General features: G+C 61.4%; 1 protein-coding gene across 1 annotated transcript in view; it reads right to left on the bottom strand.

Annotated features, from left to right (window-relative positions):
* Positions 1-25,138, bottom strand: part of CACNA1A (calcium voltage-gated channel subunit alpha1 A) — a 31,666-nt gene that overhangs the window by 1,044 nt on the left and 5,484 nt on the right. Inside the window, exons 4-46 of the mRNA XM_088154876.1 lie at positions 24,921-25,012; positions 24,680-24,832; positions 23,966-24,153; positions 23,587-23,690; positions 23,389-23,504; positions 22,792-22,848; positions 22,582-22,674; positions 22,103-22,309; positions 21,581-21,693; positions 20,928-21,040; positions 20,706-20,837; positions 20,485-20,557; positions 20,268-20,385; positions 20,092-20,159; positions 19,908-20,014; positions 18,785-19,510; positions 18,287-18,648; positions 17,991-18,132; positions 17,776-17,905; positions 17,437-17,496; positions 17,256-17,362; positions 16,284-16,383; positions 16,026-16,186; positions 15,818-15,958; positions 15,513-15,714; positions 15,232-15,396; positions 14,761-14,871; positions 14,426-14,509; positions 14,196-14,312; positions 14,045-14,110; positions 13,778-13,878; positions 13,176-13,326; positions 12,648-12,775; positions 11,383-11,479; positions 5,685-5,790; positions 4,646-4,753; positions 4,464-4,564; positions 4,085-4,176; positions 3,873-4,011; positions 3,631-3,741; positions 3,067-3,102; positions 1,702-1,900; positions 1,157-1,422 (exon numbers count right to left, since the gene is read on the bottom strand). Coding sequence (XP_088011002.1) covers positions 1,157-1,422; positions 1,702-1,900; positions 3,067-3,102; positions 3,631-3,741; positions 3,873-4,011; positions 4,085-4,176; positions 4,464-4,564; positions 4,646-4,753; positions 5,685-5,790; positions 11,383-11,479; positions 12,648-12,775; positions 13,176-13,326; positions 13,778-13,878; positions 14,045-14,110; positions 14,196-14,312; positions 14,426-14,509; positions 14,761-14,871; positions 15,232-15,396; positions 15,513-15,714; positions 15,818-15,958; positions 16,026-16,186; positions 16,284-16,383; positions 17,256-17,362; positions 17,437-17,496; positions 17,776-17,905; positions 17,991-18,132; positions 18,287-18,648; positions 18,785-19,510; positions 19,908-20,014; positions 20,092-20,159; positions 20,268-20,385; positions 20,485-20,557; positions 20,706-20,837; positions 20,928-21,040; positions 21,581-21,693; positions 22,103-22,309; positions 22,582-22,674; positions 22,792-22,848; positions 23,389-23,504; positions 23,587-23,690; positions 23,966-24,153; positions 24,680-24,832; positions 24,921-25,012 — 6,043 coding nt within the window. The remainder of the gene's footprint in view (positions 1-1,156; positions 1,423-1,701; positions 1,901-3,066; positions 3,103-3,630; positions 3,742-3,872; positions 4,012-4,084; positions 4,177-4,463; positions 4,565-4,645; positions 4,754-5,684; positions 5,791-11,382; positions 11,480-12,647; positions 12,776-13,175; positions 13,327-13,777; positions 13,879-14,044; positions 14,111-14,195; positions 14,313-14,425; positions 14,510-14,760; positions 14,872-15,231; positions 15,397-15,512; positions 15,715-15,817; positions 15,959-16,025; positions 16,187-16,283; positions 16,384-17,255; positions 17,363-17,436; positions 17,497-17,775; positions 17,906-17,990; positions 18,133-18,286; positions 18,649-18,784; positions 19,511-19,907; positions 20,015-20,091; positions 20,160-20,267; positions 20,386-20,484; positions 20,558-20,705; positions 20,838-20,927; positions 21,041-21,580; positions 21,694-22,102; positions 22,310-22,581; positions 22,675-22,791; positions 22,849-23,388; positions 23,505-23,586; positions 23,691-23,965; positions 24,154-24,679; positions 24,833-24,920; positions 25,013-25,138) is intronic.

The raw sequence follows: 25,138 nt of genomic DNA, 5'->3' as shown, positions 1-25,138 counted from the left end.
GACTCCCCGATGCCAGGCTGGGGGCGCCTGGGGACTGTCACCCCCAGTTCAGACATCGGGGGGTCCCTGAACGGGGGTGCTGAGGACCCCAGACCCATCTCTTGCCGGGGGGGGAGGGGGCCTGTGCACCCCCAAATCTCAGCACAGGCTCTGTGCCTCCCCCTCCGGACTATGGGGGAGTCCCCAAACTCAACTGGGGGGGGCTCAGACCCCTGATTCAAGGGTGCATCCCAGAACAGGGGTGGGAGGGGGTCCCTGCAGCCCAATTTTGGTCTCGGGAGTTCCGGGGTCCTTTTGGGGGGGGTATAAATGGGGCGATGTGGGGGGCACCCCAAAACATCCCGGAGTGGCCAAGCAGCTCCTCTTGGAGTCGCAGCCGTTTTGGTTTTTGGGTTTTTTTTGGGGGGGAGGCAGCTTCATTCCAAACTTTCCAGGGTGGCCGGAGCCTGGGGGGGCCGGAGCAGATTTTGGGGGGCCCCGAGCCGCTTACCTGGGCCACCCCTCGCCGTGACAGCGCAGCCAAAGCACAGCGATGGGGAAACAGAGAGGTGAATCAAGGCAGGGCCCCCCCAAGCAGCCGGGGGGGCCGGGGGGGCCAAGCGAGGGGGGCTCTGTGCGGGCAGGGGGGGCGCGGGGGGGGCCGAGAGCAGGGAGTGGGGAGGGGGCGCATCCGGAGGGGTCCAAGCGTCGCCGCCGCCTCCCCCCCCCCCCCATCGCCCTCCCATTGGGTGCTGCCCCTCCTGGGGGAGCTGGACCCCCGAGGAGGGGGGGGAGGGGGGGCTGGATCCCCAAAATCAGGGCTGGACCCCCCCAAGGCGGGAGGGGCTGGACCCCGCACCCCGAGGTGGAGCGCTGAGGGGGCTCTGCTGGTGTAACTGGGATGCCACCAGTACCGAACTGGGGCAGGCAGAACGGGCGGGGTGGGGGGCTCTGGGACCCCCTCCCTCACCCAGACAGACCCTCGGAGTGTGTGTGGGGAGGGGGTCCCCTCCCACCCCCCCCTAGCCTGAGCAGCACCCACCCCGGGGAATTGAGGGGGGGGGAGGTCTTTGGTTGAAGACACCGGGGGTGCAGCCCTTGTCCCCCCCCCCATGGCGGGTGGGGGGGGGGGGGGGTCCTAGAGGCGGAGGGGGGGGGAACGGAGGGGGGCACCCACCTGGCGGGGGGCCGCGTGCTCCCGGCCCTCGCTGGGGGAGCGGGACCAGCGGCGGTCCCGGGAGCGGGGCCGCCCGTAGTCGTGGCGCTCGGGGGGGGGCACGCAGCGCTCGCGGTCCCCCCCGGCGCCCCCTCCGTGGTGGTGGTGGTGGTGGTGGTGGTGGTGGTGCCGGTGCCGCCGGTCCTTGGGCCGCCCCCTCTCGGGGTCCCGCTCCTTGGTGGGGGCGTCCCCCGATTGCGTGGTGACACTGAGGTCCGTGCCCAGCCCTGGGGAGGGGGGACACGGGGGGGGGGGGGGGTGTCAGGAGGGGCGTGGGGAGGACCCGGGGGGTGGGGGGGACAGGACAGGGGGTGACCCCGGGGTGCGTGGGGACCCAGGGGCAGGAATTGGGGTGACCCAGAGGATTTGCGGGACAGGAATTGGTGACCCGGGGGACACCCCAGAGCCGGTGGCCCCGGCCAGGAGACAAAGCCACCAGGCACCTTAGGGACACCCAGGACACGCGGCGAGATGTCCCCACCCAGGTACCGGGGCGGGGGTCGCACCTGTGTCGCCGTCCGTGTAGCGGCTGAGGGAGCGCTCGGACGCGCGGTGGCCGCGGTGGCCACGGCGGGGGTGGTGGCGCTGGCCATCCTCGGCGGGGGGGACCCGCTCCAGGGAGAAATCGTCCAGGCGAACGCCGCGGGCTCGGGAGTGGCCCAGCAGCGACGCCGAGCGCTTCATGGGGCTCGAGTCCGCGATGGTCTGCGGGACACGGGCCGGGGGCGTCACCGGGGCGGGCCGGGGGACTCCGGGGGTCACCTGAGCGGGGGTCTGGGGGCTCCAGAGGTGGGGGGGGGGGGTGTATGGGGGGGTCCAAGGCGGGGTTACCTGAGGGAGGCGGGGCTGGCGAGCTCCAGGGCGGGGTCACCTGTGTGCCCTGAGCCCTTGGGCTGCTCCAGACCCTCCCGTCCATCCATCCATCCATCCGTCCATCCATCCATCCATCCATCCATCCATCCATCCATCCATCCATCATCCATCCGTCCGTCCGTCCATCCATCCCTCCATCCATCCCTCCATCCATCCATCCATCCATCCATCATCCATCCATCCATCCATCCATCCATCCATCCATCCATCCATCATCCATCCATCCATCCATCCATCCATCCATCCATCCATCCATCCATCATCCATCCGTCCGTCCGTCCGTCCATCCATCCCTCCATCCTCCCCTTCCTTCCCCATCCCCCGTCCAGGACTGTCCCCTCCAGGATTGTCCCCACGCTCGCCCCCCGCCCCCGGTGGGTGCTGACCCCCGCCGCTCTCCGTGTCCCGCCGCTGGGCTGGGAGGGACGCGGTGTTTTTTGTCCCCCGTTGTCACCGTGTCCCCATTGCCATCGTGTCCCCGTTGTCACCGTGTCCCCAAGGCCCTGGCGGGGCCCCCCTGGGACCGATCCTTCCCCCCCCCCCCCCCCGCCGCTGCTCTAAGCATTGAACTGCTGCTGCCGGGGACCCCTGAGCGGGATCGGGGACAGGGGGACATTGGGGACAGAGGGACAGGAGGACAGGGGACATTGGGGACAGAGGGACAGGAGGACAGGGGACATTGGGGACAGGGACGCTGCTCCTCGCTGACGAGGGTCCGGGTGTACGGAGGTGGCGCAGGGGGTGACACAGAGGGGAGACAAGGTGTGGGGGGACACGGGGACAGCCGCTGGGGGCAGTCGGGGGGTCCGTGGGGGTCCCGGGGGTCAGTGGGGTGGGGGGCTTTGAGCGGGGGGTGTCTGTCTGGAAGGGAGGCTCTGGAGAGGAGTGAGGGGGTCCAGGGAGGTCTGTGGGGGTCCGAGGGAGGCTGTGGGGGTCGGGGGGGGATCCGAGGGGCGGGGGGCTCTGGCGGGGGGGCTCGGGGGCCCCGCGGTACCTACACTGAGGTTATTGCCTCGGGGTCGGACCTTCCTCCGCTGCCAGAGCCGGCCCAGGCGGTGCCCGCGGAGCCGGAGGAGAGACAGAGACCGCTGTGAACCCGGACCGGGGGTCCGGGGGGCTCGGGGAGGGGGCGGGCAGGGGTGGGGAGGGCGGAGCAGCCAAGCAGCGACCGGGGGAGCAGCAGCAATGAGCAGAGCAGCCAGAGCGTCCCTGTCCCCAGCCCTGTCCCCAGCCCTGTCCCCCAGCCCGCACATGCTGAGGAGCGGGGACATTCCCAAAGCGAGGGTGGGGAGCCCCGATTTGAGCTGGAGCCCAGTGTCCCCACACAGGGACCAGTGGCCACCGGGCCACCCCACGTGTCGCCTCAGCCTCCCCAAAGCCCCCTGCTGCCATGCTCATGCCCCCTCCCCCCCCCCACCTCGAGACCCCCAGCCCAGCGCTGCAGCCATCGCGGGGGACACGGGACACTGCCAGGTGACACCGCAGCTGTCCCAGAGCCGCCATTACAACCTGGGGACGCTCCCTGGTGTCCCCGGGGGTGGCACCCGGGGCTGTCCCCTCACCTGAGTGTCGGCGGGCAGCCGGGGCATGGAGGCGGCGCGGCCGTGCCCCTCCATGGGCAGGTAGTCACTGTCCGAGTGGCCATCCTTGGGCATCTCCCGCATCTCCACCAGCTGCGGCACCGGGGAAACTGAGGCACGGCGGGACAGCCCCCCCCCCCCCACACACACACACCGGGCACGGCGGGGGGACACGGGGGGTGGGGAGGGGGCTCAGGTGACACAGGAGGTGGCACAGCCCTCACCTGGGAGTTGGGGCGGCTGTTGGGGACATCGTCGGGGTGGCCCCGCTCGGGGCTCCAGGTCCCGGTCCTCTGGAACATCTCCTGGGCGCGCTGAGTGACCCAGGACTGGCTCTCCTTCATGTCCCCGTCCCGCGCGGCCCTGCGGGACAGCGGAGCTCAGGGCGGCCCCGCGGGGACACCGGGGACACCGGGTGGCACCGGGTGGCACTTACGGCTCTGCCGCGGGCGCCGAGTCCGGCCCCGGGGGACCCTCCTGGGTGGGGGACGGCGGCTCCATGCGCTGGAACATCAGCGGGGTCCGGTTCTGCGGGGACACGGGAGGGTGGGCACGGGGACACCGGGACACCGGGACAGCGGGACACACCGGGACACGGGGATACCAGGACAAGGGATACCGGGACACCAGGACATGGGGACAGCGGGACAAGGGGACAGAAGGAGGGGACGTGGCTGGGGTGGTCAGGGAGGGGTTGGGATTATGGGGAGGGGACGCCGGAGGTGGCAGAGGAGAGGACGGGGCAGGGCTGGCGCCCTTGGGGGCTGCGGGGACACTGCGGGGTGACAGCCAGGGGACAGTGGCGGTGTCCCCACCTGCTCCTCGCGCATGGCCTGCAGCTTCTTGGCCTTGCTCTGCCGGTAATACTCCATGATCATCATGGCCGCGTAGATCTTCCCCACCGTCAGGTCGGTGGCTGCGGGGACAGCGGGGACACGGCTCAGCGGGCACAGGGGGACACGGCGGGGACAGGCACGGGGACGGGGCGGCCCCTTACACTTGTGGGGGGTGACAAGCAGGTCCAGGTTTTTGGGGGACAGGTTGGGCCAGATGGCGATCATCTCCTTGCGCAGCTCCGCGTCCATCTGCTGCTTGTCGGCCCCGCCTGCGGGGACACGCGGGTGACACGCGGGGGACACGCGGGTGGCTCTGGGCGGCCCCGGGGATCCCCCGGTTCCGTGTCCCCCCATGTCCCCCGATGTCCCCATATCCCCCTGTGTCTCCCGGTGTCCCCGTGTCCCCGTCCCCGGTGTCCCGGTCTCCCTGTTCCCGGTGTCCCCCTGTCCCCTGTGTTCCCGGTGTCCCCATGTCCCTGTCCCCGATGTGTGCCCCGTGTCCCCGGTGTGTCCCCGGTGTGTCCCCCGGTGTGTCCCCGGTGTGTCCCCGGTGTGTCCCAGTGTGTCCCCGGTGTGTCCCCGGTGTGTCCCAGTGTGTCCCCGGTGTGTTCCCGGTGTGTCCCAGTGTGTCCCCGGTGTGTCCCCGGTGTGTCCCAGTGTGTCCCCGGTGTGTTCCCGGTGTGTCCCCGATATGTCCCCGGTGTGTCCCCCGGTGTGTCCCCCGTGTTCCCGGTGTGTCCCCGGTGTGTCCCCGGTGTGTTCCCGGTGTGTCCCCGGTGTGTCCCCCGGTGTGTCCCCCGTGTCCCCGGTGTGTCCCCGGTGTGTCCCCGGTGTGTCCCCGGTGTGTCCCCCGTGTCCCCGGTGTGTCCCCGGTGTGTCCCCGTTCCCGGTGTGTCCCCAGTGTGTCCCCAGTGTGTCCCCGGTGTGTCCCCCGGTGTGTCCCCCGTGTCCCCGGTATGTCCCCGGTGTGTCCCCGGTGTGTCCCCGTTCCCGGTGTGTTCCCGGTGTGTCCCCGGTGTGTCCCCGGTGTGTCCCCGTTCCCGGTGTGTTCCCGGTGTGTCCCCCGGTGTGTCCCCGGTGTGTCCCCCGGTGTGTCCCCCGTGTCCCCGGTGTGTCCCCGGTGTGTCCCGGTGTGTCCCCCGGTGTGTCCCCCGTGTCCCCGGTGTGTCCCCGGTGTGTGGCGGTGTGGCCGTCCCCTGCCTTTGGCGATTTTGATGTCGAGCGCGGTGCGGATCAGCGCCATCAGGGTGGAGTTGAAGTGCACCGTGTTGTCATCGGCCACGGGCAGGTCCATGCGGAGCAGCCGCTGCGGGGGGGGGCGGGGGGGGGGGGGAGGGAGAGCGCATTTATTTATTTTGGGGGGGGGGGGGCTCAGCCGGGACCCCCGAACCCCCCACCCGTGGTGGAGGGGGGGGGGGCGGGGCTGGTGAGAAGGCGGGGGCCGGAAAATGAGGCTCGACCCCTCGACCCCCCACCCCAAACCCCCCCCCCCCCCCCGGCCTCCCGCCTTCTCCCCACGGAATTCCCATCCCGGGGGGGGGGCACGGCCAAGCGGGACCCCCCAAAATTTTATTTTTTTTTTTGGGGGGGTGGGGGCGGCGCATGCGGCTCATGCAGCGGGAGATGGGGGAGGGGCTCATTCCCAATCCCATTCCGGGTTTGGAATTTTTTTTTTGGGGGGGGGGAGGGGGAGGGTGCAAACATCCTCAGGGTGGGGGAGGGGGGGGGGGGTCACACGTGCGGGGTGGGGGAGGGGAGCGATGAGTTTGCCAGGCCTCAGCCCCGCGACCCCTCCCCACTCCCGGTGCCCCCCCCCCCCCCTCCCCAAAAAAGAGCGGCCCCTCCCCCACCCCCAGAACCCCGTGCAGAGCGAGCGATGCCGGGGGGGGGGGGGAGGGGGGAAACTGAGGCACGGACCCCCCCCCCCCCCATGCCCGACCCCTCCCCTCCCCCACACGATGCAGGACCCCCCCTCCCCCACCCCACGATGCAGCTCCGGAGCCCCCGCGGTGCGGGGGGGGGAGGGGAGGGGGGGAGGGGCCGTGCAGCAGCCGGGGGGGGGGGAGGGGGGGGGCTGGGAGGGGGGGGGGGTCCTTAAAAATGCGGGGGGGGGGACCCCCGGTATGGGGGAGGGGCTCGTGGGGGGACCCCAAATAGGGGCTCGGGGTGTTGGAGGGGGGGGGAACTGAGTCTTCTGAGGAGACCCCAAAAGGAAATTTGGGGGGGGGTCTGAAATAGGAATGGGGAGGCTGAGCTTCATAAGGGACCCCAAATTGGGGCTGGGGGTTTCTGACCCCCATAAGAGACCCCAAATTGCGGCTGGGCCCCATAAGAGACCCCAAATTGGGGCTGGGGGGGTCTGACCCCCATAAGGGACCCCAAATTGGGGCTGGGGGGGTTCTGACCCCCATAAGAGACCCCAAATTGGGGCTGAGCCCCATAAGGGACCCCAAATTGGGGCTGGGGGTTTCTGACCCCCATAAGAGACCCCAAATTGGGGCTGGGCCCCATAAGGGACCCCAAATTTGGGGCTGGGGGTTTCTGACCCCCATAAGAGACCCCAAATTGGGGCTGAGCCCCATAAGGGACCCCAAATTTGGGGCTGGGGGTTTCTGACCGCCATAAGAGACCCCAAATTGGGGCTGAGCCCCATAAGGGACCCCAAATTGAGGCTGGGGGTGTCGCGGTCCCTTCCAGGAGACCCCAAAAGGAAATCTTTGGGGGGATTTTTCAGCTGAGCCCCAAGGGGACCCCAAACCCCCTTTGATGTGAATTGGGGGGGGGGGGGGGGTCCCCGATTTTTTTTTTTTTTTTTTTTTTTAGGTTTTGGGGGGTTTGTGGGGGGAGGGAGGGAAGGAGGGCGCATCTTACCCGGCCCATCCAAGGGGGGGCTCAGCAGGGGCCGGCGGCCGCAGGAGGGCAAAAAAATAAAAACACCAAAAAAACCAAAAAAAAAAAAAAAACCAAAAAAAAAACCGAAATCCCCCCCCTCCCCAAATTTGGGCGGGGGGCTCCTCGGGGGGTTATTCTACCTTATAGGCCACGCGGGGGGGGCAGCTGGTGCCCAGCCCCAGCGGCGGCGACATGTGCCGCAGCATTTCGTACATGTCGGCGAGGGTCAGGCGGCCCCTGGGGGCGAGAGAGGGGGGGGGACACACCGGGGGTTACAGCGGGCGGGGGGCGACACCGGGGAGAGAAAGGGAGAAATGGAATGAGAGCAGTTGGGGAAAATTATATATATATATATATATATATTAAAAAAAAAAAATTAAAAAAAATGTGTGTGTGTGTGTGTGTGTGTGGGCGGAGAGCGCGGGGAGAGAAAGGGTAAAATAAATTAAATTAAATTGAATTAAAATAATAAAATAAAATAAAATAAATAAAATGAATAAAATAAAAAAATACAATAAAATAAAATAAAATAAAATAAAATAAAATAAAATAAAATAAAATAAAATGAATAAAATAAAATAATAAAATAAAATAAAATAAAATAAAAATAAAATGAATAAAATAAAATGAATAAAATAAAAAAATAAAATAAAATAATAAAATAAAATAAATAAAATCAATTAAAATAAAATAAAATTAAAATAAATATGTGTGTATATATATATATATATATGTATGTATCTGTGTGTACGCGGACACCGCGGCAAGAGAAAGGGCAAAATAAAATAAAAAAAAATAAAATAAAATAAATAAAATGAATAAAATAAAATAATAAAATAGACAAAATAAAATAAATAAAATGAATAAAATGAATAAAATAAATAAAATAAAAAAATAAAACAAAATAAAATAAAATAAAATAAATAAAATAAAATAAAATAAAATAAAATAAAATAAATAAAATAAATAAAATAAAAATAAAGATGTGTGTGTATATATGTATGTATATGTGTCTATGCGGACACCGCGGGAAGAGAAAGGGTTAAATAAATTAAATTAAATTAAATTAAATTAAATTAATAAAATAAAATAAATAAGATGAATAAAATAAAATAAATAAAATCAATTAAAATAAAATAAATAAAATAAAATAAAATCAATTAAATGGATAAAATAAAATCAATTAAAATAAAATAAAATAAAATAAAAATAAAGATGTGTATATATATCTACATATATAGAGGTGTATGTATATCTGTGTACGCGGACACAGCGGCAAAATAAAATAAAATAAATAAATAAAATAAAATCAATTAAAATAAAATAAAATAATAAAATACAAATAAATATGTGTGTATATATCTATATCTATATCTATATGTATGTAGATGTGTGTACGCGGACCCCGTGGCAAAAGAAAGGGCAAAATAAAATAAAATAAAATAAAAATAAAATAATAAAATTAAAATAAATATGTGTATATATATATATATATATGTGCGTGCATCAGTGTGTATGCGGAGAGAGAAATTCCAAACTAAAATAAAATAAAATAACATAAAATAAAATAAAATAAAATAAAATAACATAACATAAAATAAAATAAATATATATATATAGGTGTATGCGAACACCCCTGCAAGAGAAATTCCAATATAAAATAAAATAAATTAATTTTTTAAAATTAAAAATATTTATGTGTGTGTGTATGCGGACACCAGGGCAAGAGAAATTCCAAAACAAAATAAATTAAAATAAATAATAATTTAAAAAAAAAATTAAATGTGTGTACGCAGACACGGCGGCAAGAGAAATTCTTAAAAAAAAAAAAAAGAAATTTAAAAAATATATATATATATACAGAGAGGAAATTGAAAATGGGTGGGTTAAAAAAATTAATAATAATAAATAAATAAATAAATAAATAAAATTGAAAATTGGGGTGTTGAAAGAATAATATATATATATATATAAATAAAATTAAAAATTAATTAAAAATTTAAAAAACTGGGAATAATAATAATAAAAATGGAAGTAGCAGAAATGAGAAAAGGTAAAAATTGGGAAGAGTAAAAAAGAGTTGGGAGTGGGAAAAATAAAAAGGGAGGGGAAGGAAAAAGTGACAGGGAATGGGATGGATGCAAAAAAAAATGGAAAAATGAATTAAAATGGGAAAATGAGAAATAATTAAAAGCGTGTGGTAAAGAAGAAGGCAAATAAAAAACGATAAAAAGTAAAAATAACAAGAATAAAAATAAAAATAATAAAAAGTAACGGTAATAACGACAATAAAAATAGCGCTTATTTTTATTGCAATTATTTTTACTTTTTATCATTTTATGTTTTATCTCTATGTTATGTTTACTTTTTATCATTTTTATTGTTAAAAAGCAAAAAAAAAAAATGTAAATATAAAATAGCAAATGAAAATTTAAAAAAATAAAAATTATAAAACATCAGAATTAGGGGCAATGATAAACCCGAAAATGATAAAATGTAATAAAAGCTTAAATAATTAGAAAAAAATAAGAAAAATCGGCTGAGTCGTTAAACTTAATAAATATAAGAAAATAAATTAATACAATTAAATGAATGTAATAAAAATGATGTAATAAAAATGATATAAGAGACACTTTTACAACAGAAAAATTATAAAAATTAATAAAACCAACGAGAAGGCAAAATTGAAAGGATTACAGGAAAAATGACAATAATTAAATGATTAAAAATAATTAAGCAGTGAGAAAAGGATAAAGGGAAGAAGAAAATAAAAAGAAGAAAATTAATAAATAAAACAAGGACCAGAAGAAGAATGAGAATAAAGAGAATTTTTTTAAAAACGGGGTTACAAAAGCAATTAAATAATAAAAAACCACGTAAAAAATGAGAAATGTTTAAAAAATGAGAAATATTTAAATAACGAAGAGAGCTGAATAATGAAAATAAACTGATAATGACAATAATAATGAAAATAATTAAATAACGAAAATCATTAAACAATGAAAACAATTAAGTAGCGAAAACAATTAAACAATTAAAGTAATTCGATAGTAAAAAGAATTAATAAATTAGCTTAATAATGATGAAATTATTTATATTATAAATAAATTATGAAAATGAATCGATAACGAGAATAATTAACGACGGAAAAAAATCAAACGAGAAAAAAGAAATAAAATAAATAACTAAATGGCTAAATACGGAAATAATTAAACAATTATACGAAGAAATAATTAAATAAATAACTAAATAAAATAATTAATAACGAAAACGATTAAACAACGAAAGCAATTCAATAATAAAAACAATCTGGCGACGGAAAGAGCTCAGCGACCAAAACGCTCTGACGGCGAAAATAATTTATTAACAGAAAATAATTGAGTAGCGAAAGCAATCAAGTGACGAAAATAATTAAATAACGAAAACGGTGAAATAACGAAAATAATGAAAGAACGAAAATAACGAAATAGCGAAAATAATGAAAGAACGAAAACGATGAAATAGCGAAAATAATGAAAGAACGAAAATCGATGAAATAGCGAAAATAATTAAATAACGAAAATCGATGAAATCGCGAAAACGATGACATCGTGGACGCCGATAAATGATGGGGCGATCATGGATAATTAATCGATGAAAACCAATCAAACTCATCGAACCAATGAAGGGGCGGAACCTCGCAACCCAAAGCGGAATTTCCCCGTTTTGGCGGAGATTTTTTGGGGGGAAATTTTTGATTTTTTTTGGGGGGTGGGTGGGGGGGGGGGGTTGGGTTCCCCATGCCGGGTGCGGGTGGGTGGGGGGAGGGGAGGGGGAGGTGGGGGAGGGGCTCCATGCCGGGGTGGGGGCGGGGCGGGGGGAGGGGCGGTATATACATTATCCATCCGATAGATGTATATATTGTGGGGGGCGCCGGGAAGCGCATTCCAGCCCCGGGGTTTGGGGGGGTTTTTTTTTGTTTTTTGGGGTTTTTTTTTTGGGGAGGGGGTCTTGGGGGGGGCCGAACCTTGCAGGCCACCCTATGGGGGCATTTCTTGCCCAGCCCCAGGGGGGGGGAGATCACGCGCAACAAACTGTACATGTCGCGATAGTGGATGCGCCCGCTGCAAGAGACACACGTTAGTGCGGGGCGGGACCCCCACCCGGGACCACCGGGACCACCGGGACCACCTCGGGACCACCCCCCGCGAGCACCGGGACATCCCCCGGGATCACCGGGACCTCACCGGGATCACCGGGACCACCTCGGGACCACCGGGACCACCCCCCGGGAACACCGGGACATCCCCCGGGATCACCGGGACCACCTCGGGACCACCGGGACCACCGGGACCCTCCTCCGGGATCACCGGGACCACCCCGGGAACACCGGGACCACCGGGACCCTCCTCCGAGAACACCGGGACCCCTTCGGGATCACCGGGACCACCTGGGGACCACCGGGACCACCTGGAACCCTCCCGGGACCACCGGGACCACTCCTGGACCACCAGGACATCCCCAGGACCACCGGGACCACCTCGGCACCACACCGGGACCACCTGGAACCCTCCCGGGACCACCGGGACCACTCCTGGACCACCAGGACATCCCCAGGACCACCGGGACCACCTCGGCACCACACCGGGACCACCGGGACCACCGGGACCACATAGAACCCTCCCGGGACCACCTCGGGACCACCGGGACCATCCCGGGAGTACCGAGAGCACCGGGACCCCCCCGGGACCCCCCCGGGACCACCAGGACATCCCCAGGACCACCGGGACCACACCGGGACCACCGGGACCACCCTGGGACCACGGGGACACCCCCGGGCCCGTTACTGGGAGAAGGACACCCCCCCCCCCCCCCCGCCGCCCCCCGAGATGATTCGGGCACCACAGACCCTCCCCCAAATGGGGAGGGGGCGACAGAAAGCCCCGGGACCCCCCCCCCGGAGACAATTCGGGTTCCAGGGACCACCCGGGACCCCAACGGGGCCACCTCCGGTTCTGGGGGGGGGTGACACACCTGGGGTGGGGGGGGGACACACCGGGGACCCCCTGGGGTGGGGGGGGGACACACCGGGGACCCCCCGGGTGGTCCCGGAGGACTCGGGGGGGGGGGGGGGTCTTGGTCACTTTTTCTGCCCCTTCCCTCTGCCCCCCCCCCCCGAGGTGTCCCCGGTGCCGGGAGGATCCGGGGGGATGCGGGGGGGTCTGGGGGGATCCGGGGGGGTCTGGGGGGGTCCGGAGGGTCCCTGCCCCCCTCCCCCGGGGGGGTCCTTACCAGGCTGCGGGGTCGTACTCGGCCCAGACCCGCACGTACTCGTCCAGGTGATGCGGGCCCAGGATGGACGAGTCGCGCGTCAGGTACTCGAAGTTGTCCATGATGACGGCCACGAAAAGGTTCAGCATCTTTGGGGAGGGGTCGAGGGGGTCGGGGGGGGTCAGGGGGCTGTGTCCCCCCCCCGCCAGAGCCCCCCCGGAACCTCCTCGAGCTCGACAGAGGGAGAGGAAGGTGAGGAAGGTGAGGAAGGTGAGGAAGGTGAGGAAGGTGAGGAAGGTGAGGAAGGAAGGGGATGAAGGAAGGTCTGGGGGGGGGGTGGTGGCTCCCCCCGGGGTACGGGGGTGTTTTGGGGAGGGGGGCGGTTTGGGGACCCCCCCCCTCCCGGATCCTTCCAGGCTCAGCAGAGCGAGAGGAAGATGAAGGAGATGAAGGAAGGTGATGCGGGATGTGGGGCGGGGGCTCTGGGGGGCACAGGGGGGGTTCGGGGGGGGCTGATTTGGCTTGGGGGACCCCCCCCCGGGGGCTCACCAGGAAGGAGCAGAGGAAGATGAAGGACACGAAGTAGAAGTAGGCGAACTCGTTGCCGCACTCGTCCTCCTTGATGCCCGAGTTCTCGTCGCACGGCTTCCCGCTGAGGCACGACAGCATGATCTCGTGCCACGCCTCCCCGGTGGCGCTCCTGGCGACAGGCGACAGCGGTCACGAGCCCGGAAACCGGGACACGGGACACGGGACACGGGACACGGTGGGGGGACACGGGGGGGACACGGCGGAGCGGATCTCGGAGAGCGGGTGGCACCAGTGCGGCACTGGGAACACTGGGACTGCGCTGGGGTGGCACTGGGATGGCACAGGTGACACTGGGATGGCACTGGGACTGTGCTGGGGTGACACTGGGATGGCACAAGTGACATTGGAATGGCACTGGGACTGTGCTGGGGTGGCACTGGGTACCCAGGTGACACTGGGATGGCACTGGGATGGCATAAGTGACATTGGAATGGCACTGGGACTGCGCTGGGGTGACACTGGGATGGCACAAGTGACACTGGGATGGCACTGGGACTGTGCCGGGGTGACACTGGGTACCCAGGTGACACTGGGGCTGCCCAGGTGACAACGGGGCTCACCTGAAGAGCAGCATCAGCGCCTGGAAGAAGGTGCGGAAGTTGTTGTGCTGGGTGATGGCCGACTCGTCATCCTCCTCCTCGATCCCGATGTTCCCGAACACCTGAGGGAGGGTGGGACAGCTCAGGTGGGCCGGGGGGGCTGGGGGTGTCACCTGCACCCGTGGGTGTCACCTGGACCCGTGGGTGTCACCTGGACCCATGAGTCTCACCTGTACCCAGGTGTCTCACCTGCACCCAGGAGGTCTCACCTGCACCCAGGTGTCTCACCTGCATCCCGATGATGGCGTAGATGAAGAAGAGCATGGCGATGAGCAGGCACACGTAGGGCAGGGCCTGGGGGCGCAGCCGGGCCGGTCACGGGGGTCTGGGGGTGACCCTCGTGGTGGGGGGGGGGACACCTGGGGGTTTGGGGGCGCACCTTGAAGGACTGCACGAAGGTCCAGAGCAGGATGCGGATGGTGTAACCCTGGCGCAGGAGCTTGATGAGCCGGGCGGCGCGGAAGAGCCGCAGGAAACTCAGGTTGATGAAGTTGTTCTGGGGAGGGGGGACACGGAAAAAAGGGGGGTGAGGAGGTGGGGGGGGGGGAAAAGGGGGACCCCGAGAATGGGGCCAGGGGGATGGGCAGGGGGGCAGCGGCGCCCACCTACCCCGAACTCCGTCACCAGGATGTCCGTGATGCTGCCCAGCACCGTCACGAAGTCGAAGATGTTCCAGGCGTCGCGGAAATAATTCTGGGGAAGGGGTGAGGAAGGGGGGGAGAAGGGATGTGGGGGTCCTGGGGTAGACCCCTGTGCTGGCCTCCAAATCTCGGGGTGGCCCTGGGGTGGATCCCTGTGCCCAGGATGCCCATGAGGTCCCTCGTGTCCCCTCAGGTTTTGGGGTCCCGTCAGGTTTTTGGGGTCCCCGACATTCCTGGCGTTCCCTGGTGTCTTGGCACACCCCGTGTCCCCAACCCCGGGGTCCCCCTTGTCCCCCCCCGTACCAGGACACCGAAGGCCATGATCTTGAGGAGACACTCGAGGGAGAAGAGGGAGGTGAAGACGTTGTTGAACATCTTGAGCACATTCTCGTAGGTGTCGGAGGCGTCGTAGAACTGCGGGGACAGCGCGGGAGGGTGGGGACAGGGGCGCATTGCGGGCCGGGGGGGTCCAGGGGGACAGGGACGGGTCCAGGAGGACAGGGACAGGTCCAGGGGGACAGGGACAGGTCTTGGAGGGGACAGGGACAGGTCTTGGAGGGGACAGGAACAGGTCCTGGGGTGTTTCCAGGGTGGAGAACGGATCCCAGGGGTGCTTTGGGGGGGACAGGGACAACTCCGGTTGCAGGGCACGGAGGGGACAGAGCAGGACGGACAAACCCCAGGGGGTGCAGGAGCTGGACGGCTCACGGGGAGGGGGCTGAGAACAACCCCTGAGGGGCTCCCCAGCCCCCCCCCGGCGCCGTCCCTGCCCACCTTCATCATGAGCACGATGGTGTTGAGGGCGATCATGGCCATGATGGTGTACTCGAACGGGGGGGACACCACGAACTGCCACATGCGGTACTGGAAGCTCTGGCGGTTCTGGGGCATGTGCCGGGTCAGAGGCTTGGCGCTGATGGCGAAGTCGATGCAGGCTCTCTGCGGGGACGGGGAGGGGACACAAAGGGGTGTCACCCACCCCGCAGGGGACACACGGGGGTGTCACCCGCCCCGGCGCCGCCCCCAGGGCCCCGCAGAGGCAGCGGGGGCCGCACCTCGTTCTTCTCCAGGCTGTACTCCTCCATCATCTTGTCCCCCTGCTCCTGGAAGGTGATGATGATCAAGGCCACGAAGATGTTGACGAAGAAGAAGGGGAAGACGACGAAGTAGACGACGTAGAAGATGGACATCTCCATGCGGTACCCGGGGCTCGGCCCCTGGTTCTCGTACGTGGCGTCCACCGAGTGCTTGAGGACCCTGCGGCGGCAGCAGGGCGGGGATTTGGGGCTGGGGGTCCCGCTGCTCTCCCCCTCCTCCAGACCCCTCCGGAACCCCCAGCCCCAAATCCCCGCAGCCTTACTGCGGCCACCCCTCGCCGGTGGAGACGGTGAAGAGCGTGAGCAGCGCCCAGAGCACGTTGTCGTAGTGGAACTCGTATTTCTTCCACTCGCGTTTCTGCGCCTTCACCTCGTTGTCCTTCTCGTACACCAGGTACTCGCCCCTGCCCGGGGAGGGGCGGTGGGCGGGGGTCGGGCAGGTGGGGCGAGCCCCTCCCGGCCGGGCCCTACCTGCAGTCCTTCTCGAACTCCTTGGACTCGTCCGTGCAGTAGAAGAACTTGCCCTTGAAGAGCTGCACGGCCACCACGGCGAAGATGAACATGAAGAGCATGTAGACGATGAGGATGTTGAGGACGTTCTTCAGCGAGTTCACCACGCAGTCAAACACGGCCTGGGGAGGCGGAGGAGGAGGTGGGGGGGGGTCAGCACCCCTGAATTCCTCCCTCCCCTCCGCCCTGGTGAGCAGTGAATTCCCCCCCGGAGCCCACCTTGAGCTTGGGCAGCCTCTTGATGGTTTTCAGGGGCCGGAGCACGCGGAGGACGCGCAGGGATTTGATGGTGTTGATGTCCTTCCCTTTGCTGCTGCCGCTGGGGAGGGGGGCGAACGGGGGGGGGCGTGAGACCCCTGGAGTGACCGGGACACCCCGGGAACCCCAGCGGGACCAAGGGTGGTCCCACCACCCCCCCTTCCCCATCCCGTCCCTCCCCTCCCTCCAGGCTGAGCCCCGCCCTCTCCCCCCCCACACCCCCCATCCCTGAGGCTGTTTTGGGGGGACGGGGGTGGGAATTTGGGAATTTGAGGAGGGGGGAGCGAGGCACGACCAAGAGCACGAGGAGAGGACGAGGACGGAGACGAAGGCAGAAGGATTTACCGTGAGCTGCTCCTGCGGCGCGGGCAGAGGAAGCGGAGAGACAAGGCACGGTCAGAGCCCCCCCCCGGCACCTGCGACCACCCTCCCCCCGAGCCAGGACGGGACCCTCGGGGCAGACCCACGTCGGGGTCTGCTCCGGGTTTACTCCCGGGTTACTCGGGGGGGCCTGCTCGGTCTCATGGGAGATGCTCAGCCCAGACTTGGAGGCTGCTCAGTTACTCAGGGGATGCTCAGCCTTTACTCGGAGGATTCTCAGCCTTTACTTTAGGGCTGCTCAGACACTCTGGGGATTCTCAGCCTCTACTCAGGGGATTCTCAGGGGTTACTCGCCCCTTCCTAGGGGTTCTCTCACCCCTTCCTAGAGGGTTCCTCCTCCTTCCCTGCGACACCGACACGGGGACGGTGACAGGACGACACAGACGCGGTGACAACGAGGACAGACGTCAAAGTGACAACAGAGAGCGCGGGCAGCGGGACGGGCCCCATGGGGGGGGGGGGGGGCTCCGGGGGGCGAGGCCACCCCCTCCCCACCCCCTCCCCACCCCCTCCCCACCCCATCCCCTGCGTGTCCCCCCCCCGGGCACTCACGTGAAGGCAAAGGCCACCAGCGCCCCGCTGACCACGATGAAATCCAGAATGTTCCACAAGTCCCGGAAATAGGAACCTTGGTGAAGCACCAGCCCCAGATCCACCATCTGCGGGGGCAACACGGGGGGTCAGGGGGCTCCGGGGGGGGCTCCCCCGGCCTGCAGACCCTCCCCAAGCTCACCTTGATCACCATCTCGAAGGTGAAGACCCCCGTGAAGACGTAATCGAAGTAACGCAGAACCTGAGGGGGAGGGGGGTGGGGCGCAAGGTTTGGGGTACCCCTGGCAGCCCCAGGATCCCCAAAGCCCCCCAGAACCCCGGGACCCCCCCCGGGACCCCCCCTAGAATCCCGGGACCCCCCCAGACCACCCCCACCACTCCAGACACTCATTCTCTCAGAGCCAGCGCACACCGAGTGCGGAGCCCCTCCCATGTCAGGAGTTATTTTGGGGTTCCCCCGCCCCCAGATCCGCCCGTGCCCACCCCGCAGGTGGCGGAAAGGGAGGGGAGGGGGTCTCACGTTGTTGCGGGGGGCGTTGGGCTGCACGGGGTCCTCGGCCGCCAGCGCGATGCTGCTCATGGCGATGACCATGAGGATGCACATCTCGAAGTAGCGCAGGTTCACGATGTAGTGGCACAGCCGCCGGAACCTGGCGGGGACACGGTCAGCGGGGACCCCCGAGCCCCCCCCTCCCGGACCCCCCCCAGGGCCCTGCCGGTCCCCCCGGTGCTCACGGGTTGGTGGTGGAGAGGATGAACATGGAGCTGTAGGGCACCATGGGCTTGGGGCCGTTCTCGTCCTGCCCGTCGCCTTCCTCCTCCTTCTTCTCCTCCTCCTCCTTACGGGGCAGCGGCTCGGGGTTGGCGTTCCTGTTCACTGCGGGGGCAGCGCCGTCAGGGACCCCCCTGAGACCCCCCCAGATCACCCCCACACCCCTGATCCCCCTCAACCCCCCGCCCCCCCGACTCCCCTTGTGCCCCTGACCCCCTCAGACCCCCCCAGAACCCCCAAATCTCGGTGGGTGCCCTACCTTGGACCAGGGCGTTGCTGGGGGGCGGCGGGAAGGGGGGTGGGATGTCCACGGCCGTGTGCTCCGGTTTGCCCCCGGCCTTGGCGGGGTTGTTGGGGGGGCCGGGGTTGGTGACCACCAGGGAATTTTCGGGGGGCGGGGGGTTGGTGGTGGGAGGGGGCCGGCGGGGGGGCCCGGAGGGGGGGCAGGGGGTGTGGTTGCCCATGGCGGGCGGCGCGGGGGGCTCGGCCGTGGCCAGTTTGTTGTTCTTCATGTTGTCGATGTCCTCGGCCACGGGGGGCTCGCGGCGCCCCAGGTCCTGCTGGATGGGGCGAGTGGTGGAGAGCGTGGGGCCCGATGGAGCCGGGGGCGGCTGCGTCTCCCTGGGGAGGGGGTGGAGCAGAGGGGAGGGGGCTCAGAGGGGACCCGAGAATCGCTCGGGGGTCCGGGAACGCCGAGACCCGGTCGGTTCTTCCTTGGGATCCCGCCACCCCCCGGGGGTCCCTCCCTCGCCCTCACCTCCTCCGCCGGTGCCGCCGTTCCTTGTCCTCCCTCCTGCCCTCGCCGTCGTACCCGGGCGGGGGTCCGTGCCGGTGCCGCCGCCGCCGCTCGCCATCCCCGTGCTCCGGGTCGCCCTCTCCCCTCGGTGGCCGCCCCCCTTCCCGGTGCCGCGGCCGCCGCTCGGGCCTGGCTCCCTCCTCACCCTCCTCCGGTCCCCGCCGGTGCCCGCGGTGCCTCCGGTGCTCCCGCTCGCCCGGGGGGGACCCGGCGCGGCCGTCGCGGCTGCGGTGCCGCCCTTTGGGCCGCTCGCCCTCGACGTAGCCGCGCTCCTGGCTGGGTTCCCTCTCGGGTTCGCGGCTGCTGCTGCGGGGTCGGCGGCTCCCGGGGGGTCCCGCGGGGTCCGCGGGCCGGGGTCCGACTCCGTGCTCGGGGTAGCGCGGCTGCTGCCGCCGCAGCTCCTCGGCGCGGAGCGGCCCGAACCGGGGGTCTGGCGGGGGCTCCCCGGGTCGCGTTTTGTTGGTGTTGTTGTTGCGGTTCTCCTGCGGGTCCACCACCAGCGGCCGGTCCAGGTGTGTCTTCATGTCCGGGCGCAGGTGGCGAGCGTAGGGCACCTTCCAGCGCTCCTCGGGGTCCAGCTCGCTGTACAGCGCCTCGCGGCTCGCCAGCAGGTTCTGCTTCCGCAGCTCGCTCGTGCGCTGCTCCCACACCGACTTGGAGGATTTCTGGTTCTTCTGCTGCTCCTTCCTGCGGCCCCGGGGGCGGGATTGGGTCGGGAGGGGCCGGGGTGCGGACGGGACGGGGCTGGGATGGAGGCCGGGGAGGATCCGGGATGGAGGCGAGGGTGGGGATGGGATGGAGGCGGGACGGAGCGGGGATGGGGCTGGGATGGAGTCAAGGATGGCTCAGGGATGGAGCCGAGATCGATGCGCAGATGGAGCTGTGATGGAGCCAGGATGGAGCCGAGGAAAGAGCCAGGATGGACCCAGGGACGGAGCTGGGATGGAGCCGGGGCGGATCCGGGGGTGCCGCTGAGGAAGGATTCAGGATGCACCCAAGGATGGAGCCGGGATGGGCCTGGCCTGGCTCTGGGATGGATCCGGGCACGGATCCGGGGCGGTCCCGCCGGGCTCCGGGCACTCACATGGTCACGGACATGTTGGCTGCGGACAGCGGGCTGACCTCGGCCACCTCCTTCGCCTTCTGCAGCGCCAGCTTCTGGTTGGCGGCTTCCTCCTCCTCCTGCTCATCCTGCAAAGCCCCAGCACCGCGTCCAGCCTGGCCCCGAGACCCCCCCAGACCCTCCAAGCCCCTCCCGGACCCCTGACCTTGGTGAGCTCCTGCGCGTTGGCCAAGTTGTCCACGGCGATGGCCAAGAAGACGTTCAGGAGGGTGTCTGGGGGTCACGTCAAGGCAAAGCGGGGCCAGGGCAGCCCCTCCCCTCCCAGGCCTCGCCCCGAGCCCCCCCAGGAGCCCCCCGGGACCCCCGGGACCCCCAGGATACAGTTGCCAAAGAGGGTGAGGACAATGAAGTAGACGGAGAAAACCATCCCGCCCTTGACGCCGCCCTGAGATTTGATCCCGTCGTACATCACCGCGTTCCAGTCTTCTCCCGTCAGGATCTGGGGGGAGGGAGGAGCCCTGGGGGCAGCGGGGACCCCCCCAACGAGCCCCCCGCCCCAGCAGGAACCCCCCGCCCTCCCCCGGGGGGTGGGGCCTACCTGAAACACCGTCATTATTGCTGCTGGGAAAGTGTCGAAATTGGTGGGAGGGGTCCCGTCGTCAAAATTGAACCTGGGGGGGGTTTGTGGGGGGGGCAGCGGTGGGAGCCCCACCAGCACCAGGTGCCCCCCAAGCAGGGAGCTGGGGGCACAGAAACCCCCACCCCCCTCACCCTGGGGGCACACCCCGGGGGGACCCCATTCCCCGCCCGGTCACTCACTGTCCCCCGAAGAGCTGCATCCCCAAAAGGGCGAAGACGACGATGAAGAGGAAGAGGAGGAAGAGGAGGCTGATGATGGATTTCATGGAGTTCAGCAGGGACACCACCAGGTTCCGCAGGGAAGCCCAGTACCTGTGGGGACAGCGGCGGGCTGTGGGGGTGTGGGGGGACACGGGGGACACGAGGGGACACGAGGGGACACGGGGGGGACGTGGGGCTCACTTGGTGACTTTGAAGATGCGCAGTAACCTGAGAGCTCGCAGCACGCTGATCCCAAAGGATGTTCCCGGCTTCACAACAGCCCAGATCACCTCGAAGATGCTTCCGATGATAACCTGGGAGTGGGCGGGGTCCCTGGATGATCCCATTGGTCCCAATCCCATCGATCCCATCGATCCCATTGAGCCCATCCCATTGATCCCATCCCATCAATCCCATTGATCCCATCAGTCCCATCCTATTGATCCCATCCCATTGATCCCATTGATCCATCCCATTGATCCCAAAATCCCAAAATCTCATCCCATCAATCCCATTGATCCCATTGATCCCATCCTATTGATCCCATTGATCCCATCCTATTGATCCCATTGATTCCATCCTATTGATCCCATCCTGTTGATCCTATTGATCCCATTGATCCCATTGATCCCATCCCATTGATCCCATTGATCCATCCCATTGATCCCAAAATCCCAAAATCTCATCCCATCAATCCCATTGATCCCATTGATCCCATCCTATTGATCCCATTGATTCCATCCTATTGATCCCATTGATCCCATTGATCCCATCGATCCCATCCCATTGACCCCATTGATCCGTCCCATTGATCCCAAAATCCCCAAATCCCCAAATCCCGTCCCAGCACTCACGGCACAGTCGAAGCAGTTGAAGGACGAGTGGAAGTAAGGCCGCGTCCCCAGCCCGTACATTTTTATAAACATTTCGGACATAAAGAGTCCCAAGAAAATGAATTCTGCATAGTCTGGGGAGGGGGGGACACGGCAGTGAGGGGGGGGGGACACTCCAGGGGGTCCCGGGGGTCTCATGGCCTGGGGGATCACAGGAGAGGAGGGGGATCCCAAAAAGTCAGGGTGGTGTCCCATGAGCTAGAGGGGTCTGGGGGCTCTGGGAGTCTTGGGGAGGCTTGGGGGGGGGCGGTTCTGGTGGGTTCTGGGCGACTCCAGGGGCCTCCAGTGGATTTGGGGGGGCTCTGGGGGGCTCTCTCTGGGGTTCTGGGAGACTCCAGAGGGAGTCGGGAATCCGGCGTGGGTGGTTGTGGCGCCTGATAACAACACACAAAAAGATTTGGAAGCTGCTGGGGAGGTTTGGGGGGTCTCGGGGGGTTTTGGGGGGGGTCTCGGGGCGGCTCCAGGGCTCGGGGGCTGACTCACAGAGGAAGTCGGAAAGCCAATCTGGCTGGTCGTAGTGAACGATAGCAACACACAGGGTGTTGAGGGCTACCAGACTGAGCACGGTCCAGTAGAAGGCCTGAGTTTTCACCATCCGCCGGATGTGGAAGCGCATCCGCCGCTCCCGCTTGTGGAAGAAGGTGGCATTCTCCAGCTTGGCACTTTTGAGGCTGGCACGGGCGAAAGGGGGACCCTGCAGGAGACCCCCCCCCACCACCGGGGCCCGGAGTGTCACCCCAGGTTGCCCCTGTGTCACTCCAGGCTGTCCCTGTGCCATCCCCCCGACCACCACCCAAAACATCATTGGGGCACCCACAGACCCCTGGACTGTCACCTCGGGCTGTCCCCGTGTCACCCACCACCCCCAAACCATCCCTGGGGCACCCCCCACCCCCAACCATCCCCCACCCGCCCCCTCGGAGCGCCCCCCCCCCCCCCACCCGCCGTGTCCCCGTGTCACCCACCCATGGCCGCGATGTCCCCCAGCTGCTCCTCGCCCTCCTCGGGGCTCAGCAGGTCCGTCTTGCTCCTCTTGCTGGTGGCCCTCCGGAGAGCTCCCGCAGGGGGGGGCACAGGGGGGCGGCCGTCACCCGGGGGGGTCCCGGCGGTGGCCCCGGGCCGGGCCGGGGTCGCCCCCGGGGCGGGGCGGGGGGAGGGGGCTGCGCACTTACCATCGAAGGGGCGCCGGGGCTCGGCCTCGGGCTCGTCCTCGGCCAGGATCACCTCTTCTGAGGGAAAGTGGGGGGCTCAGGGGGGCTCGGGGGGGGCTCGGGGGCTCGGTCTAGAGGGGGGCCGGAGGTGGGAGAGGGGTTGGGAGCCCCTGGGAGGGGGATTGCGGGGTGTTTGGGAGCACTGAAAGGGTTAAGAGGGGGTTAAAGGGGGGGTTTAGGGGTTCGGGCGGGGCTGGGTGGTCCCGGGGGTCCCGAGAGGGCGGTTGGAGATCCTGAGAGGGATTGGAGAGGGTTTTGGGGAGGGGGCGGGGATGTGTTGGGATGAGGTTAGGAGTGTCTGGAGATAGTTGGGAGGGTTTGAGGGGATCCCAGAGGTCCCCTGGGTGAGTTAGAGGAGATTTGGGGAGATTTGGGATGGGCGAAGGGGGATTTGGGGGTGGTCCCAGAAGGTCGGAGGGATTGGAGAGGATTTGAGGGAACTTTGAGGACCGTTCGGGAAGGGATTTTGGGGGCGTGCGAAGGGTTGGGATTATGGAGGTTGGGGAGGGTTTCGGGGGGGGGTCGAGAGGGTTTTTGAGGGGTGGTCCCGACCCTCACCCGCCTTGGAGATCCACTCCATGTATCCGTTGAGCTCCCGCTCGATTTGCTGCTGCCGCCGCAGCTTGAGGAACGCCCGGCGGTTCTCCACCCGCTCCCGCTCTTTGGCAAACTCCCTGCGGACCCCCCCGGTCAGAGCCGGCCCGGGGGGGGGAGGCACCGAGGACCCCCCCGAAACCTCCCCCGAGCGCCGCTTACCCGGACAGGACCCCCAGCACGAGGTTGAGCATAAAAAAGGAGCCGATGATGATGAGGGGGATGAAGTACAGCCAGTTCCAAGTGTTCCCTGAGGCGTCGTTGCTCTGGGGAGGGGGGGAGGGAAGTGTGGGTGGGGGGAGTCCATGAGGTTTTTTTTGGGGGGTGTGGGGGGGAATTCCAAGAGGATCCCCCGTGACCTGTGGGGGGTTCCAGGGGATCCCCTGAACTTCGGGGGGTCCCCTAAGGGTGTTGGGGGGGGGGGACAGGAGGAGACTCCAGAGGGAGAAGGAGATCGGGAGGGCACCGGGAGGGCACCGAGCGGGCACCGGGAGGGCACCGGGCAGCACCAGGAGGGCACCGGGATGGGGACAACCCTCACATAGTAGAGGAGGTCGGTCCACCCTTCCATGGTGATGCACTGGAAGACGGTGAGAACGGCGAAGAGGATGTTGTCGAACTGCGTGATGCCGTAGTTGGGCCCTTCCCAATATTTCTTGCACTTGGTGCCGTTGGGGCAGATCCGGGCCGGCTCGTCCGTCCCGCACGGGACCTCCACCTTGATCTCGTCTTGGGAGAGGAGGGTCCCGAGGTCTGAACCCCCTCCGTATCCCCAGGACCCCCCCCCCACCATGTCCCCAGGACCTCCCCCTCCCCTCTCCCGCCGCGCAGGGCACGGACAGAAATAACCGCGGCCAATTAACGGCTTCATCAAGGGAGAGCAGCAATTAGGACGTTCCAAATCGAGCGCTGGCCCCCGGCCCGGGGAGATTTGGGAGGGTTTGGCTCGGAGGGGCGGGAGGAAAGGATCTGATCCCCGCAGCCTCGCTCCCAACCCCGGGATCCCAACCCCGGGATCCCGGCCCGCCCTGGAGGGAAACTGAGGCACAAGGGGAGGGAGTTCGGGGAATTTAAGAGGATTCAGGGGGGCCCAAGGGTGGCTGAGAGGTTTAGGGGGCTAGAGGGGATTGGGAGGTGCTGGGGAGAGGGGATGGTGGGCTTTAGGGCGAGTTTGAGGGGATTCAGGGGGGGTTGGGAGGGATTTAGGGAGGTTTAGGGGGGATTTAAGGAGATTTGGGGGAGGAGTTTGCCCTACCTGTGACCAGGTCGAAGCAGGTGGTGTGGAATTTGCCCATATAAAACTCTAATCCTATGATGGCGAAGATGAGGATCGCGAAGAAGAGCAGGAGCCCGATCTGCAGCAGCGGGATCATCGCCTTCATGATGGACTTCAGCACGACTTGTAAACCTGGAGAAGCGGCGACTGAGCGGCCACGCCCCCCGGGGACCACCCCCCGTCCCACCCCGAGACCCCCAAATCCTCCCCCAGCGCTCACTTGGGATCCCCGAGACCAGCTTGAGGGGCCGCAGCACTCGCACGGCCCGCAACGTCCGCAGGTCGAACTGGGAGCCCACCGAGGCCAGGATGCTGCGGGGACAGCGGGGTCAGCGGCTTTGGGGACCCCCGGCTGGGCCACCGTGGCCATCCGGAGTGGCCACGGCCATCAGCACGTCCCAGCATGGCCAGGGACCACCCACAACTGAGAGACACCGT

The sequence above is a fragment of the Sturnus vulgaris genome, chromosome 33 (assembly GCF_052056855.1).
Source record: "Sturnus vulgaris isolate bStuVul1 chromosome 33, bStuVul1.hap1, whole genome shotgun sequence".
Taxonomy (NCBI): domain Eukaryota; kingdom Metazoa; phylum Chordata; class Aves; order Passeriformes; family Sturnidae; genus Sturnus; species Sturnus vulgaris.
The sequence above is the reverse complement of the archived record's forward strand: the minus strand, read 5'-3'. Positions and strand labels throughout refer to the sequence as shown.